The sequence below is a fragment of the Elephantulus edwardii genome, unplaced genomic scaffold, assembly GCF_000299155.1.
Source record: "Elephantulus edwardii isolate Elephantulus edwardi_28Jun2011 unplaced genomic scaffold, EleEdw1.0 scaffold00048, whole genome shotgun sequence".
Taxonomy (NCBI): Eukaryota; Metazoa; Chordata; class Mammalia; order Macroscelidea; family Macroscelididae; genus Elephantulus; species Elephantulus edwardii.
The window spans coordinates 15,143,804-15,161,026 of NW_006399798.1; the positions used below are offsets into that span (position 1 = coordinate 15,143,804).

At 40.2% G+C, this 17,223-nt stretch overlaps 1 protein-coding gene across 1 annotated transcript; it reads right to left on the reverse strand.

Annotated features, from left to right (window-relative positions):
- Positions 1 to 1,620: 1,620 nt before the first annotated feature.
- APOH (apolipoprotein H (beta-2-glycoprotein I)) lies at positions 1,621 to 16,293 on the reverse strand. Its single transcript, XM_006886402.1, has 8 exons — positions 16,230 to 16,293; positions 15,329 to 15,505; positions 13,356 to 13,452; positions 10,489 to 10,565; positions 7,377 to 7,565; positions 6,191 to 6,370; positions 4,248 to 4,445; positions 1,621 to 1,688 (listed from the first exon to the last, which is right to left on the reverse strand). Exons 1-8 carry the CDS (start codon positions 16,291 to 16,293, stop codon positions 1,621 to 1,623), a joined length of 1,050 nt encoding a protein of 349 aa, XP_006886464.1.
- Positions 16,294 to 17,223: the final 930 nt, after the last annotated feature.

Here is a 17,223-nt window from a genome sequence, read left to right on the forward strand (position 1 = left end):
CTGCAAATGTATCCATAAATTTAGTAGAAAACACATGGGACAAAGTTATGAAAACTTGGAACCATATACCTTAAAGGAATGAATCATTGAGTCAGGGATCCATCAAGGTCACTTGGCACAATATAGATCACAAAGAAAATTGTCTACATCCTACATTTTGGAGTAGCAACTAGGGTCTCAGAAGCTTGGGAGTAGCTATGTAAGATGCAACTATCGGCCTCTCCTTGTCCAGGGCAAATAAAAATAAGATAAAAGGAACAGAAACAATTAGTCCAATGAACTAACAGACTAAACAAACCTAACCTTCCATCGGAGATCAGAAGAACTAGATGGTACCCAGCAGCCACTGCTAATTGCTCTAGAAAAATCAGGGAAGAAGTTTTTGGAGGGACTGGGAGGGAAAACATGGAACCCAATTCAGGATTCCAAGAAAAGATATAGTTTACCAATTAGATACAGACTGGTGGAACCCGTCTATGGACCTTAATCACCCTTCAAGCCTGAAACTGAGCTCAACCTTACAGCTCAAGGTGAACAACAACCCCAGGAAATATGCAGGCCCTGGAACCATCAACCACTCGAGATCAGAGGGGACAACATTTGTCCAAGGACAAAACTCAGATGCCAGGAGGGGCTGGAGGGAGAGAAGGACCGCAGGAAGCACAGAGGGCTGGTGCAATGAATGATGTTCTGTGGTAGAAATTGCAATCAATGGTGCTGCATAAAATGTGTGTGATCTGTCGAAAGGAAAACTGATTTGTGCTCTAAACCTTCACCCCAATTATAAACAAATAAGAAAAATCACCATTGCAGATTTTATCACCTAGGAAATTCATTGTGGGGAGGCAATCCTTCTCCACACTGGATCATTATGAGTTGGAGTTCATCTCAACAATACAAGGAAGAAATATTTCACAAGGTATATTGAAAATCTTAACAGTTTTCATCTAGTCACATTGGCCTGCAAGCCTGTCTCATTCCTTCATGGTATCGTTTCTCATCTTTGAGGATGTGCAGGAATTAGCTGGGGCTTTCTTGTACATACAGGGAGCTCTGGTGGCAAAGTCTGTTTGGAATCGTGCTGCTAACCCAAAGGCCAGGCATTTTCTTGGCTTGAATCCACAAATGATTCCATGGGAGAAAAGATGGACAATCTCTTCCTGTGAGATTTACAGCCTTGGAAACCAGCTGGAGGAGGAGCTGCGAGTCAGTTCTGACTTGACAGCAATGAGGAGGAGGAACTGGTGGTGGTGGTGGTGGTAGATGTCTAAGTCATTCTTGGAGATGATGACCTAGAAATTTCCCTTTCTAATAAAAAAGCTGATACCAAATTGGATCAATCTCTGAGGAACACTACAGTGCAGGGAAGTTAGGCAAATGCGCTTGAGAGAGGACATGAGGAGGAGGGGAACTACGTTACTCAGGTAATTGTAGACCATTTTTGTTTTACGGCCATAAAAGGATGTTCCAAATACTTGAGTCCCTTAACCAGGTGACAAAACTGAAAATCAGCCACTATGAGGAATAACTCCACCAGAACAGAAGCAGTAAGCTCTTAACTTTTATTTTCATGTGTCTCCTTGGACTAACACAGACAGATACAAGCATTTCATTCTGTGTCTAAGAATCACTTTCGCAGGCCTGGACATCTGACGCATCCGTTTTCCAGAAAGCTAAGGAACTGTGCTCTGTTGGGGAAGCAGGGGGTGACAGGGGAGAGAGAAACAGATAAACATCTTAAGAGAAATTCCCATATGTGTTAAATAACAAAGCCAAATAGAATGCACTTTACGAATATGTAGGATAAACTTAATTATATGGCTGGAAACATTTAGTGTGAAGTTTAAGTGATACAAGAGAACACCAAGCTAGTGTTAAAGCACTCAATTCCAAGAAAGAAAATAAGGGGTTTTATATAACTCTGACAGCTAAAATTAAAAAAAATTTAAAACCTCACTCTATTGGCTTTTATTTATTCTCCAGCACACTCAAACTGCCCCATCTGGATAAAGACATTCACTGAGAGAAAAGCTCAAAAGCTTCAACAAGGCTCTGTGGTTTTTTTTGGGTTTGTTTTAAATTGTCCTCTTGTACTTTTTCCGCTGCTTATCACTTATTGTGTGGGATTTGAGTTTGGGTTGGATTTCTCCCCTCATTTATTGTGGGGTATTTTTTTTTCATTGATTGTGTTCTGGGGTTTGTTGGATTTTTGTCTTTGTTTTTTTCTTCTACTGCAGTTTAGTATCAAGCATCTCACCAGAACTGTCTTTTGAACAATAAACAATCTCTTCCTTGCATTTATAACTATTTGCCATTATAATGATAATAGCTAAGATTGCCTGGGCACATTCTCCATGTCACACATCTTATTTCTGATGATCAAGCCAACCCTGGGAGATGTGATTAACTGAGCAGCATTCCTTTTCTCTTCCTCTGGTCATTTTCAGACTCCTCTCTGATCTCCATCTGCTCTCAGCTGTATGGCCTCCCAGCCTGCAGGTAGAGCGCTGTTAATGTCTGCAGAATAGGGCTAAGCCTGGTGCCAACAATCATTTGAGCCTCTGACTGCTTCTTCCTTTTTTAGCAGCAAAGGTACTTAAACCTCAACCCTGAAAATTTAAGGGATGGCCAGTTATTATCCACTTCCTTTATTTTTCACAAAGAGAATATCATTTTACTTAAAATGTGTTGTTCTAGTAAATACGTAAGGGAGCTTTGGTAGCCTACTAGATAAAGAGTTGCACTGTCAGCTCAAAGGCATGTGGTTCTAATCCACCAGCTACTCCTTGAGAAAAAGATAGAGAATCTCTTATCATGCAATTTACTGCTTTTGAAAACCCACAAGGTCAGCTATGAGTTGGTTCCAACTCAACAGTAAAGAACAACGTAATAATTTGGGACTAAATGTGTTGTTGTTGTTATTGTTGTTAAGTGTCATCGAGTCATAGACAACTCATAGTAAACCTATGAACAAAAGACCTGAAAGCTTGTATAACTTTCATCCTTTCTCCAAGTTCATTGGGTTTCCGGAAGCAAGCTATTTTGGAAGTGGATACCACTCCTGCTTCCAAGGTTGTTTTGATCGGGAAGCTCCTCCGGACTCTGTCCACCATTATTGCATTTGACACATCAGTGTCATAGTGTTCAGCATCACAGCAACCACAAGTTACCTCTATACAGCAAATGGACAGACCAGTGCTACACCACTTACATGAATGTTTGACCAAAAACAATTAAAATCAGTCCCGAGAGATTCCAGCCCCATACTGCTGGCCAAATGTGCTTTTAAATAGGAGGCCAAATCACATCATCTCACACCCATTGGCGAGTCAACATTCCACCTTAATCCTCACCAGAACCAGTGTGATAATGAGACTCTTAAATATTATTCAAATTTAATTTGGAGTTACACCACATTGTACAATTCACCCCGACATTTATTGAATAAAACTAAGGGAGCTCTGGTGGCCTAGTGGTAAGAAGTTGAGCTGCAATCATGAAGTCATGCAGTTCAAATCCACCAGCTGCTTCTTAGGAGAAAGAAGGGTGATCTCCTCCCATGCAATTAACTGCATTTGAAAACCCACCTGAGGGTCAGCTATGGGTTGGTTCCAACTACATGGTACACAACAACAACAACAGCCAAGTTTTAAGAAAAAGAACTGGAAAAGAGTGAAGTTCATGCTAGTGAAGTCCACTTCCAATGGCCAGTTTCCCCTCCCTCTTTCTTTTAAAACATACGCCAGCATTTATAGCAACATTATTCACCATCGCAAGAACATGGAAACAGCCCCAATGTCCAACCAAAATCGAATGGGTTGAGAAATTATGGTACGTTCACACAATGGAGCAATGATTTTGTAAATTATTATCTAACTTGGGAGGGAATGGAGAACATTATGCTAAGTGAATTAACTCAGTCCCATAAGGACAAATACTGTATAATACCATTATTGCAAAATGTATACGAGGATCCAAGGGGGCAGAGGGTGGAAGCATAGGGGCAGAGGGGTGAGGATGGGGGGGGGGCGTTTAATCATAGGGTCGTGCAATTTGATGAGGGAGTGGGGGAGATGAAGGAAATGAGAAAGATCCGTTGTGAAAAACAATGGACTGGAACTTTGTAAATAAACCAGTATTAAAAAATTCCAGTGGCCAAATATGCATAACTTCTTACAGTCATTATATAACAAAAGTGCAGATTCTGGGAAGGGTAAGTAGAAGTTAAGTTACAATGATAGACTTACCCTTGAAGCATTTGGGGATTTCAATGGTACCATCTATGCATTCGGCGTCCTCTGTGTAGCTGCATTTCTTTTCCTTATTTTTGCAGAAGAAGGAAACTTTTTCACCATGTAACATTCCATTTTTAAATTTCTCTTGGAGCTTTACTCTCTCCCCTTTGTAAAGCACAGTGGCTTTTTTAACAGATAATTTACAAGATGCTGTAAGACAGGACAACTGTAGTCAAGACTTAAAAGTTGAACAAATCGTTCTTAAAGAAAGCATAGTATTTGAACCAACAGACAAGTACACTCGAAATCAAGCAGATCAAGACAAATAGATTGCAGGAATGTGCATTAGTCATCAATGGTATTGCTAATTGAGGGCCTGTGTCAATGTAACAGTAACCTTTGATTCAAGATGACCTTTCAGTCCTTCTGTAGCCGCATAAGAAGGTCAGAGCTGAAGTTCTAGACTCTCGAACTCAATGTAAAAGAACTTCAACCAGATGGCACCATTTCACCCATGTCTTACCCAGATCCCATTTACAGACCTGGCACATTCGTCCTTCAGTCATTGCCAATGTTGGTTGCTAACGGTTCACAAATGATCCTTACCCTGAACATTTTCCTTTGGTCCTAAGGAATCTACCTCTTCCTGGAGCTTTTTCAAGCCCCACCACTCCATCAGGAAAAGGAGAAGACTATAGCTCATGATTGATGGATAAGGGGATGCTCGTGGTGGGGTCAACTCTGAAGAAAAAATCATGCAGCTCCTTGTGAGATTAGGCAGAAGGTAGACGCTGGCTGAGACCTCATCCTCAGTGTTTCTCACATCATAGTACCTGGATGGACAGTATCAGCCTCAACTTGGAACTTATCAGAAATGCAAACTCAGAAATCCATTCCAGAGCTTCCTACTCAAAATCTCTGAAAACAAAGCCCAGCAACAGGTGCTTAAACAAGCCCTCCCTATGAGTCTGATGCACCCTGATGTCTAAGAGCCAATGCCCTCATTCATCTCATCTGTCTCATTCCTTCCCTTGAGACATTCACTTAATATATAAACTGCATTTAAATTCCTTTCTTGGATTCTGCTTCAAAGGACCTCAACCAAATTTAGCAGTCATTTGACATCATACTTGCTCCACCTAGTTCAATTCTGCTTGCTAGTTCAATGGATAGGTTATAGTAACCTAGGCAGAGATACAGTTGTTCCTCATCTAGATTGCTGTTCTTTGCATAAAAGTATGCCATTGACTAGTTTAGGATGGTTACTTGATGCAAAAGGAAACAACATCTCGGAAGAAAGATGCTGGTTAATGATGGATCTTTTAGGTGATATGTTGTGATATAGAGTCAGTTCATATTTAAGAAGAACAAACAAAGAGACACAACAACAGAGAGATGATGATGCCATTGAGCTATTAAGAGGGTAGGAACAAATTCCAGTCCCCAGAAGAACCAGTTGAAGTTCATGTCCTTTTCATCAAAGTCTATATAATTACCTGTAGGCTTCATGGTTTGTTTTGGTTTTTGTTTTTCGTTTTGGGGTGTGTGTGTGTGTGTGTGTGTGTGTGTGTGTGTGTGTGTTTTATAATAAGCCTCCTTTTCTTGAACTATCTGGAATGTGGAATTACTTTTTAAAAAAAGATGGTTGGTGAGAAAAAAGGATACTCATAAAGCAAGAGTCACGATGCAACATCCAAAGCCCACACAAGCTTCCATCATCATCATCTCAAGCTTACAAAAAGTCTGTTTGTTTCATAAGTCAATTTAACCTCAAGTAAGCTCCCCAAACATAAGGCTTCTCCACACATATGTGAATCCTGAAGTCCCTTATCTGCCAACAGCAGTGAAGCAAGGATGAGCAACAAGTAGAAAATGATTAGAAAAAGAGATTGGCAAACAAAAATGATTCATTAGATCAATGCAGACAGTGTAAGGCATCACCCACATTTCCCTACCTTTACAACTTGGCTGAGCAGACCAGTTCCCCAGCTTGCCACATTCTACTTCTGCTGGACCGTCCAGAACAAAAGTGTCATGACAACCATACGTGGCTTTATCCTTATAGTATAGGGCTTGTTTTGCAGGGTAGTTCACAAATCCATTATCTGGTCTTGAGGGAAATGGGCATTTTACTTCTGAAAAGTGTAAAAGTGATAAAACATAGTAATAGTAAATAAATAGTGTAGCCCATTGGTTATGAAATATTCACATTAAATGACCTTTTAAAGTTCTAAAGAGCAAGGACATCAGTTTAAAGACTAAGGTACACCTGACAAGCAAAACATTTTCAATTGCTTCATACATATTTGAAAGTTGGACAATAGCAAAGGAAGGCAGAAGAAAAATGGGCGTATGTGATTGTGGTCTTTGGCAAAGAATAATGAACATACCAGAAACTGTCAAAGAACAAACAAATCTATGTTGGAGGAAGTGTAGCCAGTGTGCTCCATAGAGACAACGATGGTGCATCTTCCTCTCACTACTTTGGGTACATTGTCAAGAGAGGCAGGCCGGTCTTTGGGAGAGAACATTATGCTTGGCAAATTAGAGGCCAGCAAGGGAGAGGAAGGCCTTCAAGGGGATAGGTTGGCACAGTGACCATAATAATGGGTTTAAGCTCAGTGGAGATTGTGAGGATGGTCCTAGCTTGGGCAAGATTTCAATCTGTTGTGTAGAGAATTACTGTGAGTTACAGTCAACCAAATGGCACTTAGGAACAGCATCACTAATTTCCATCATATCGGTGATATGATATGATATGATATGATATGATATGATATGATATGATTTGGAAGAAACTCCAGTAACTATAAGCACACGCCATGATCTCTCATCTGTCATGCCTCATTCCTCCACTCAGGCCAAGTTCAAGCACCACTCCCTTCGTGGGGCTTCTCCAAACAGCTTCAAGCACCTAAATGCATTATATAGCATTTTCTTCAGGTGAGAATTCAAATGTCTTCTACTAACGTCACCATCACCTTGTGCCTTCTCAGGTAAATAGTAGAAGCTCAGTAAATACTTGTCAAATGAAGGGATTTGAAACCACACAGCAATTGGATTTTTAAAAATGAGATTAAAAAAACTAAGATAATTCTTTTTGTCCCTTTAAGAGAATTCTTTTTGTCCCGTTACACTTACCCCTACATTCGGGCAATTCAGACCAATTTCCATGTGCGGTGCAGGTAATTGTGTCATTTCCAAACATGGCATGCTGAGGCAAACATTCAAAGACTGCGGTGTCCAGATACAGTGAGTTATTTCCAGCTGAAGGCTTGTGAATATGAAGTTTTGCAAATTTTGGTATAGGTGGTGGAGGACAGGTTACAGCTATATTTATTTAAAAAAAAGAATTATTACTTTACTAAAATAGTTGAGTTTTACAAATATATTTTCCAGGAAGGGGGGAGGGCAATAAAACAGATCAGAGATAAACTAAAGAAAATGCAAATTTTGATTGAATGTCATGGTTAAAAGAAACCTGTCAAATATGGATACCAAATGAGAAAACTGGATTTTGAAATCAAAACCCTCTAAAATGCATTCAATCTCAGTTTTGCCACCACTAGTCTTCCTCATACAGTAACACAGTGGTTACGCTTTCACAAAGCCTTTGATCCAAATATCATCCCGGAAAATGCTCCTGGAAGGCACGGACAATAGAGGACATCACCCGTTAAGTACTGCTGACAGTAACTTCATGCTAAGTCTTCTCTCTCTCCCTCACTAATGTGTCTAGAATTTTTTTATTCTTAGTTCATAAAGAGATTGGTTTTCATTCATTCAAGCGTGTACCTTTTACCTCTCTCCAATCCCCCAATTCTCTTTGCAATGCCTATCCTGTTCCAGGCTGCTAATTGTCTAACACATAATTTCTAATTGTCCATTCCTTTCAGACTGTTCCTCCTTTCACCTATTCCAGTGCAGCGTTCATTATCTATCCATTCTTTTCCTGCTCTACACACGCCCCCATATCAATCTTATTAATAGAACAGTGGTCTTATGCAGTATTTGTCCTTTTTTAAATTTTTTAAATAGTTTTAATGAACATTTATAGAGATTTTGCATTTCCATTCATTCATTGCTGTACTTCTCTCTCCGCCCAGCCCTTCCCTCCCCCATATTTGTCCTTTTATGACTGAGATATTTCCCTCAGCATCATGTCTTCCAGTCATTCATGTTCTGTTTTGTATTACAAGTTCATTATTTTTCAATGCTGGGTAATATTCTGTCTGTGGCTGTTCAATTGTTGATGGGTGCTTGGACTAATTCCACCCCTTTGCTACAGTGAATAATGCCATACTAAGTCTTTTTTGACAGCTCAATTCTCCCTTGTTCCTACAGAATCATGTTTTGAGCACTATGTGTGTGGGGTTTATCCATGCACCATTATGGACACCATAACAGTGGGTCATGAAGTTGACCTGTTGTTGTTGTTGTTGTTATGTGCCGTCGAGTCGCTTGTGACTCATAGCAACCCTATGTACAACAACCCTAAACTCCGCTCTCTCCTGTGCCAATCGCACCATCTCTGACACTCCCATACCAATTATCCCAGTCACTGAATCAATCCACCTCATAGAGGGCCTTCCTCTCCTGTGCTGTCCCTCCACCCTCCCAAGCATGATGTCCCTCTCCAAGGACCGGTCTCTCCTCACAACATGTCCAAAGTATGTTAGATGGAGCCTCAGAATCCTTGCCTCCAAGGAGCCACCCGGTTTAACCCTTTCCAGGACAAATCTGTTTGTTTTCCTAGCAGTCCATGGTATTCTCAGTACTCTTCTCCAGCACCACAGCTCAAAGGCATCAATTCTCCTTCTTTGTTTTACATTGTACAACAGAAGTTGACCTCGCCAATGTAAAAAAGGTTTTAAGAAGTTAATGTAAAGTCAAACTCAAACTCCTCATCCTTGAGGAAGAACTGACCCTTTATTGGGTTTCCGTGCCTACAAAGGGTACATTGCCTATCTTTCTCCTGTGGAGCTGCTGGTAGATTCAAACCCCTAGAAAAACATGGCCATTGGGTTAATGATATAACTCCCTAGAGACTACTTCACCAGAGCTCGCCTCAAGGAAGGTAATGCAGACCAAAATGCGATTTACCTTCTGCCATCTAGATCTTTCAACTCCAAGTATGGCCCATGGATGAGCAGCTTGGGAGTTTGTTGGAAATGCAGGAACCCAGACTTACCCCTCTACCTGCAGAATCAGAACCTGTACTTTAATAAGATACCAGCTAATTAACATATTCATTAAATTATGAGAATTCATTTTGATTCAGTGGAAGCTAGTGTAACGTTCCTGCTTACAATTTATACAAAGTGACTTTCCATAGTTGACGCAAAGCTGCTTAAAAGGGAAACAATTTCATAAAAGCTGGGGTGAGTCTTACTGCTAAGTGAAAAACCCAATTAATTCTTTAAAAACTTCTTTGTAGTTGAGGTTTTCTTTAACTACTATTCTTTTAAAATTGCTTTTTCCTTTCTACTTGCTCTTGCCAGGAAAGACTTAGTGGAGAGATGAAAGAACAGTAATTACTGCACTGTCTGGGCCTCCTGCTCTGAGAGAGGGCCTGTGGGAGCCGCATCTGGGGAGAGGTGACCCTGGTTGCTCCTCTCAGCATCACCTGAACAAGTCATTGCCTCCTTGGGGAGGAACTCAGTCCAATTCCAGGGTGAGAGGCTGTAATGATTTGAAGTGGCCTCTGAGCATCCGGTGAAGGCTACTTTCCTTGTCCTCCTCACTCCCTGAGGGAGGGTCCAAGGTCCTCTACATTTGTAGCCTCAGGGCTGAGAGGAGATCTGGTACACACTAGGTGCTCAATACATGTTTATGTAAATAAATGAATACGTGATTGATGTCCCTGAATGAGTGACGGATTCAATCCATTATTCCCAGAACTTCTGATCTGATGGTGGCAGACCTTGAAAGATCAAAACATCTATTTTCATGTTCCTGCCAAATGCAACGGGGGAGTCAAAGAAACCTAGCAATGCTGACCCCACTAGGCAGAGAATGCAAAATATTCTTTGGAGTTAAGTCGGATGCTTCCCTCCCGTCCCTCAAAAGCAGCTGTTTATCTTCCAGAGCAGGATGGTGGTGCCACGAAGGTCATCTCATTGGAACAAGTCTGAGAGATTTCAATACTTAGGTCAGGAGAGTACCTGGCTGCTTGGGATGCATTTGGTCACCGTCACTCACAACTGAACTTGTTAGAAAGGCAGAAGCACAGCCTCGGGGCCCACAGACTCACGTGCACAGACAGGAAGCGCTGGGCTCCAGATTCCTTCCTCAGTGCATTTGGCAGAATTAGTTCCATTCAGATAAAACCTGCAAAAGGACAGCAGAGTCCATTAAGCAGTAAAATAACCCATCAGCGGTGTCTCAGATGGTTTCTCCATTAAGCACCGCTTTGTGGCAGTACTAATGACATTTTCCCCCTATCTTAGAATAGTTTTCCCAATTCAGTATATCTCCATTGAAAATGCAGCATTCTGCCCTTGAAGCGAATATTTTTCAAGGTTGCTTTCCATCAAACTCAACAGCAAATTGATGTTTCAGATGAAAAGACTATATTTCTGTTTCACAAGTAGTGTTTTTTTATTTTTAATGTTTTTCTTTTATTCTGATTTATTTACAAAATTTGAATACATTGCTTTTCACAAAAGATCCTTCACCTCACCTACCCACCCATCGAATTGTGAAACCCTACGATTAATAGCGAACCCCCCTCGCCCCTCAATTTCCACCCCCTCCCCACCTTGGATCCTCACACTCATTCTACAATAATGGTTTTATACAGTATTAGATTCTAAACAAGATCCCACAATAAAAATTTGCCTGAATGTGAGGCTACTGTGCTTTTGACAGTGTCTCTGTGGAATCTGCTCAGAAAGTGGATGAAATGTGAAAATCTCTTGAGATATAAAAAACTCGTTGCTGGGGCTGCTGCATTGCATTTTGTAAAGGCCTATTTCCTGTCATCTCTCTCCTCATCTCTCTCCTAAGCATCTACAGGAAATATTCTTCTCTCCTTGTTTGGCCAATTAAATTGACTTCATCACTAAAGTCCAAGCTTTATTCCTAAGATATTTTCACTCTGACGTTGTTCTTGTTATGTGCTGTCAAGTTGCCTGCAACTCATAGCAACCCTGTGTACAACAGCTCTAAACCCTGTTCTATCCCTCGCCAATCTTACTGTCTCTGGCACACCTATCCTCATTACCGCAGTGACTGAATCAATCCAACTCATTGAGGGTCTTCCTCTCCTGCACTGTCCCTCCACCCTCCCAAGCATGGCGCTCCTCTCCAAGGACTGGTCCCTCCTAGCGACATGTCCAAAGTATGTCAGATGAAGCTTCAGAATCCATGCCTCCAAGAGCAGCCTAGCTTTACTGTCTCCAGGATGAACTTGTTTGTTCTCTTAGAAGTCCATGGTATAGTCAACACTCTTCTTCAGTACCACGGCTCAAAGGCATCAATTCTCCTCCTGTCATGCCTAGTCATTGTCCAGCTCTCTGATGCCTAGCAAATAACTGCAAAGACCAAGGCCTGTATCAGGCACACCTTAGTCTCCAGACTGACATTTCACTCTGATACCAAGGTTTAAGGAATCTTGGTAGTACAATGGTTAAGCACTCACTTACTAACAAAAAACTTAGTAATTCAAAGCTTCCAGTGGCTCCATAGAAAACAAGACCTGGTCATTTGCCTCTGTAAAAATAGTGGCCCAGGAACTCTTATCCTATAGCCTTCTACTCTGCTCTATGGTGTGCAGTGAGCCAGAACCAGGTCCACAGCACACAACAACAACAAATGCCAAGGCATGGCCTGTAACTCGGCTTCTGCTAGGGGTGAATTTGTGCTAATTTTATTTTAATGTATGATTATAAAGAGAAAATTGAGGGCTTTATTAATTGTTTTTCAAGGTCATTTTCCCCCTGATTGAACTGCTGAAATAATTTGTCTCTGTAGTTTTATTAATAGAAATTCCTGGAATATTTTTAAAATTGATACTCAATTAAGCACCAATGGATGATTTTTTAAAAAATGTGAACCGAGGGGTGGGTAGGGAGGAAAATATGCAACAGTGAATGAATGAAAATCCAACTTTCATTAAAATCACAATTTTTTTAAAATGCTATTCGTCTCACTGAGTTTTCTTGTTAACTTTTATGCATTTCTCAGGGATTAATAAAAGTGTATATTTTTTAGTTAAAAATATGGGATTATTGTAAACAAAGCCGCGATAAACATGGGTTCAAGCAAGTTGTTGTTTAGCTTCCAAATGTGTGATCTTTTCTCCTTTATTCTCTTGTTATTAATTTCTAATTCTGTGGCGTTGTGATCTGAGAAGATACTTTGTATAATTTCTATGTTTTTGAATTTGTTGATGCTTGCCTTATGACCTAGAATGTAGTCTATTCTGGAGAATGTTCCATGCACATTGGAAAAGAAGGTGTATTGTGCCTTTTGGGGGTGCATTAGCCTATAAATATCTTTAAGTTCAAGTTGGTTAATTGTGTGGTTTAATTCCTGAGTATCTTTGTTGAGATTCTTTTTAGTAGTTCTATCTTTTCTTGAAAGGGGTGTATTGAAGTCTCCAAGTACTATAGTAGTGTTATCTATCTCCTTTTTCAACTTTGTTAATGTGTGTTTTATATATTTTGCAAACGGGGGGGGAGGGGTTTGTGCGGGGAGAAGGGTGCAACAATGAATGAATGGAATTCCAAAATCTCTGTAGATGTTCATTGAAATGAAAAATAAACAAACTAAATTAATAAAAAATGGGATTATAAAAATGAGAAAAATAATTCTAAAAAAATTCTAAAAATAAGATTATAGAGAAACGTCATGTAGCTATAAAGGTTTCAAATGAACCTCGTCAGAGAAGGAATTAATGGGAAGCAGCAAAATTAGTTAATAGTGGTAACTTCATATTTCTAACTTATTGTTTTTCCCATCGTGTACTTATGCCTCGGTCTCACTGTGGTATATTAAAAGTAGGACACAACCTTATTTGTAGTCATCAAGTCCACCCTAAAGGACCACTCAGGATGTTTCGACTAAAGATACAGAAATTTGCTTTGTGTTCGCTCCCCTTTGCCTGGAAGTCCTTACCCCTTTTTACAAGCAAAGCTGATCGTGTTGGGATATTCAAACGTTGTATAGCGTACAATTCCATTTTCTAAGATTCCAGCAAAAGGACATACTCTAGCTGTCAATGAAAGACAAAAAAGGTAAATTTCTCTGTATAAAATTTTCCATTTTTTAAAAAAGTAGATATCCTCATTTCTACCATGCTCCAATAATTCTTCTAACAATGATATTAAAAACATTAGTCAAAGTAGGTGAAATTATATATGCTGTAAAACCTTTATCACACTGGTACCTCTATTAACAAAATTTGGATTCTGAATGTTCACTGTCAAGGGATTGTTTTAATATATCGTAACATATCAAGCATTGAACTCATGGGCTCAATTATGGAGGGTATTACAATTTTAGACACACAAGTAAAATATGCTTTATAATTGTACATCTTGATAGCAGACTATACATGTAGACCTTCATTTACAAAACCAATAATATCTGATTTCTAAGGAGTCCAGTGACATCTAAGCGCATTACATATTATGCTGCTGACTGAAATGTTCAGATCTACCAGGCACTCCTTAGAAAAAAGGTGAAGCTCCTTCAGTAATATTTTCTTTCTCCTGAAAAGCAGTTGGTGAATTCATACCACTCAACCTGGGGTTAGCAGTGCACCTACCTACCCACTAGGCCACCAGAGACCCACTGTCGAGACATAGTAAAATTTTATGATGCCGAACTAAACTGGAAAAAAACTCCACAAACTAGCATATACCTTTGCAATGATGAGAAAACACACATTTGGAAAATAACATGAAAAATGAAATCGTTAATGTTCCAGAATTGAGATTTATTGAAAGAAAATTTTATCTAATGTGTCTGTTGTAATTTTTCCATAAATATTGCATTTATTCTACTTTACCCCAAAAGCATATTAAAATAAGTATGAGTCTTTTAACAAAAGTCATAGTGAGTAAATAACCAGAGCTCAGATTAGTTTCTTTTTACTGCTTAGCTACCCAATAAAATCGCCAGAAATCCTATCTGGTTGATTTCTCAATATTTGGCTTCAGTAAATAACGCTGGCATGAAATCATAAAATCATGATGTGATGGGGAAAAAACAATATAGCTATTGACAATAAACAATAAAACCAAACCGCTATGGCAGAGTTGATGATTCAACTTATCCCAACCACCATTGGGTTTCCAAGACTGTACATCTTATTAAAGCAAACTGCTTTCTATTTCTGGTGGGGAGCAGTTGGTGGATTTGAACCTCTGACTTTGTATTTCCTAGCTTTGCATGTGATGCAGTATACCATGAGAGTTCCTTAATAAAAAAATAGCGATAGATGATAGATAGATAGATAGATAGATAGACCTAAACAGACAGACAGATAACCAACCCCTAGTAGCATGATCTGTAACACATTGGACTAGCTGTTCAAATCCACCAGTCAGTCACTCTTGGGGAGAAAGATAGGTAATCTCCTCCTCTCAATATTAACAGTCATCACAAGCTCATTGGCGAGTTGCTATGAATCTGAAGCGACTTGACTTGATGGTAATGGGTTCGTGCATGTGTCTGTTTCAGATGTCTTATATATACATGTATATATTTAAGTGAAAATGTTTATACATTTCAGCAACTATCTGAGCCTTCTCAGCTTTCATTTCGAGGCAAAGCCCCCCAAAAATAATGATTTGCCTCGTTTCCCTCTTCCAAGGATCTCTCTGAGGTCAGTTTGCATTTTAGAGCGTCTTCACTTCTCATTTTTGGAGTGTTTCCCACTCAGGACTTTCAGCCTCCCTGTGACATACGTTAGGATCTTCTCCTCTCCAGCCAGCACTTACTGCCTTACTCCCTTCTCCCACCGGCTCAGGCTCTCTGGTTTCTCAGCCTCTCCCCACAGGCCCCTGGCCACGATGAGCTCGGTCATCCCAACGAGCCCAGCATCCAGAGAGGGGAAGAGAATGTGCGCGGAGGCACCGACTTACGTAGACATTTCAGAGTGTTGATGGGCCACATGCCTGTGAGCGGGCACGTGAACTGCCTCATGGCTCCCCGGGACACATAGCCCGGCCTGCAGAAGTACACAATCTGCTCTCCAGGCTCATAGGACGATTTTAATGGAGTAACTTCGGCATTTGGTAATTCATCTGGCTTGGGACAGGCTGGAGTCAAGTACAAAGAAGGTGGGTAAGAAACGTGAATGTGAATTTCAGAAGGTCAGCCAACAAACAAATGAAAATGAAATTTTTAATGCCACTCATTGAGAGAAGGATGGGCACTCTTCTTCCGTGTAATTAACTGCCTCTCAAAACCTGCCAGAGGGTGGGTTATGGGTTCCGACTTGACGGTACACGACAACAGCAATGCTACTCATGAGTATTACGGAGCTCTAGGAACTCAGTGGGAAGGAGTGGAGGTGCCAACCCAAAGGAACATGATTTGAATCCACCAGCTGCTCAGCAGAAGAAATACAGGCAACCTCCTCAAGTGTGATTTACTCCACCTGAAAGCGTGCTGCTGGAGGATCAGCTATGAGTGGAGTTCAACTCAATGGTGTGTAACAACAACAGCATAATGGGTGTAGCCAGTCCTGTACCAGAAGCTGCTTAAGCGGTATCTTATATAATCTCCCCGAAACCCCTTACATGCAATACTGTTATTCCCATTTGACAGTCGACTACACTGAGGCTTGTGCTAGTACAGTATCAAGTGAAGGAGCTTTATAATCACAAGACTAAAGAATAAATATAGATTCAGTGTCTCTAGCACGCACCCCCCTCAAAAAAGAAAAGGAGTTGTAGGCCTTGTAGACTGTAGGCCTCAGATTGAGAGTAGATGTGGGGAACTGGATATAGTAATTATTTTTCTGAAAGAAAAAGTACTTACTCCGTCCTGCAATAGCAACGTGACAAAGAAAACTCAAGGAGAAGAAGAGCACAGGGGAAATCATTGTGGACGACAACCACTCACACTAAAACAGCCAGCGTGGCTTTCCTCAGCTAAAACGAATGAGGCGCGGACAAAAGTCCTCAATGATTAACTTTGAGGGGGGTTTGCTCTGCTCTCTGTATAAGGGAGTTGAAGTGTCATGGTCTGAAAGGGCCTCTAAGATCTACATTCTTTAATCATTTACTTTTGACTTTGGTGGATCTATTGTGAAATCTTCGATTGGTGTTTGTCTCCGTGACATTTAGAGTCAAGGCTCCAAATAATTTATTCTTGCTACTGACCAAAAATCCTGATGATTCCTAGATTCCACAGAAGTCCAGATCTCTTTTTCTCCATCTTTTGTCTTGTGTACATAATGGATGATGCAGTACAGCGAAGGAACCCTTGTTTGGACCATAGTTTTTGGTGTATGAACTTTGCACAGTTACTAATATATTTCACTGTCTCAGTCTCCTGACCACTAAAATGATATTCCACTTTCCAGTTCTCAAGAACGTATTACTCAGACATCTAAAGATTTAGCACTTTGTCCCCTCTCACAAAATTACTCCTTCTCTATTTATTTTTAATCTGCAACTTGTAACAAAATCTACCTGATAACTCCACTTAACAGACAACCTTAAAATCTTCTCAGTCTTTCCTTGTATCAAATCAACAAAACATCCTTCTTATTCATTTAAAATATTTCCTTAACTCTTTAGACAAACAGATCATTAGATCTGCTTTAGAGATTAGGGAGTTGATGTGAAATGGCAATTTGGAATTCAAAGAAAAAGATGGTGAGAAGGAAGAGAGAATGGAGGAAAGGTGAAGATGTGGATTGAAACAGTTCAGAGGAACTGACTCCATGATTTCATCCATGACTCCATGGTTTTGTCGTATCTTGTTCTAATGTTCCTTGAGACACAAGAGCTTAAATAATGTTGGTGTC

What these genes read in the sequence shown, in the direction of transcription:
- APOH (XM_006886402.1), bottom strand. Translation starts at nt 16,293, where the DNA reads ATGATTTCCCCTGTGCTCTTCTTCTCCTTGAGTTTTCTTTGTCACGTT. An exon ending in CAACACTCTGAAATGTCTAC is followed by an intron (nt 13,453 to 15,328) that starts GTAAGTCGGTGC and finishes TTTCATTGACAG; the next exon opens with CTAGAGTATGTCCTTTTGCT. An exon ending in AGCTTTGCTTGTAAAAAGGG is followed by an intron (nt 10,566 to 13,355) that starts GTAAGGACTTCC and finishes GTCCTTTTGCAG; the next exon opens with GTTTTATCTGAATGGAACTA.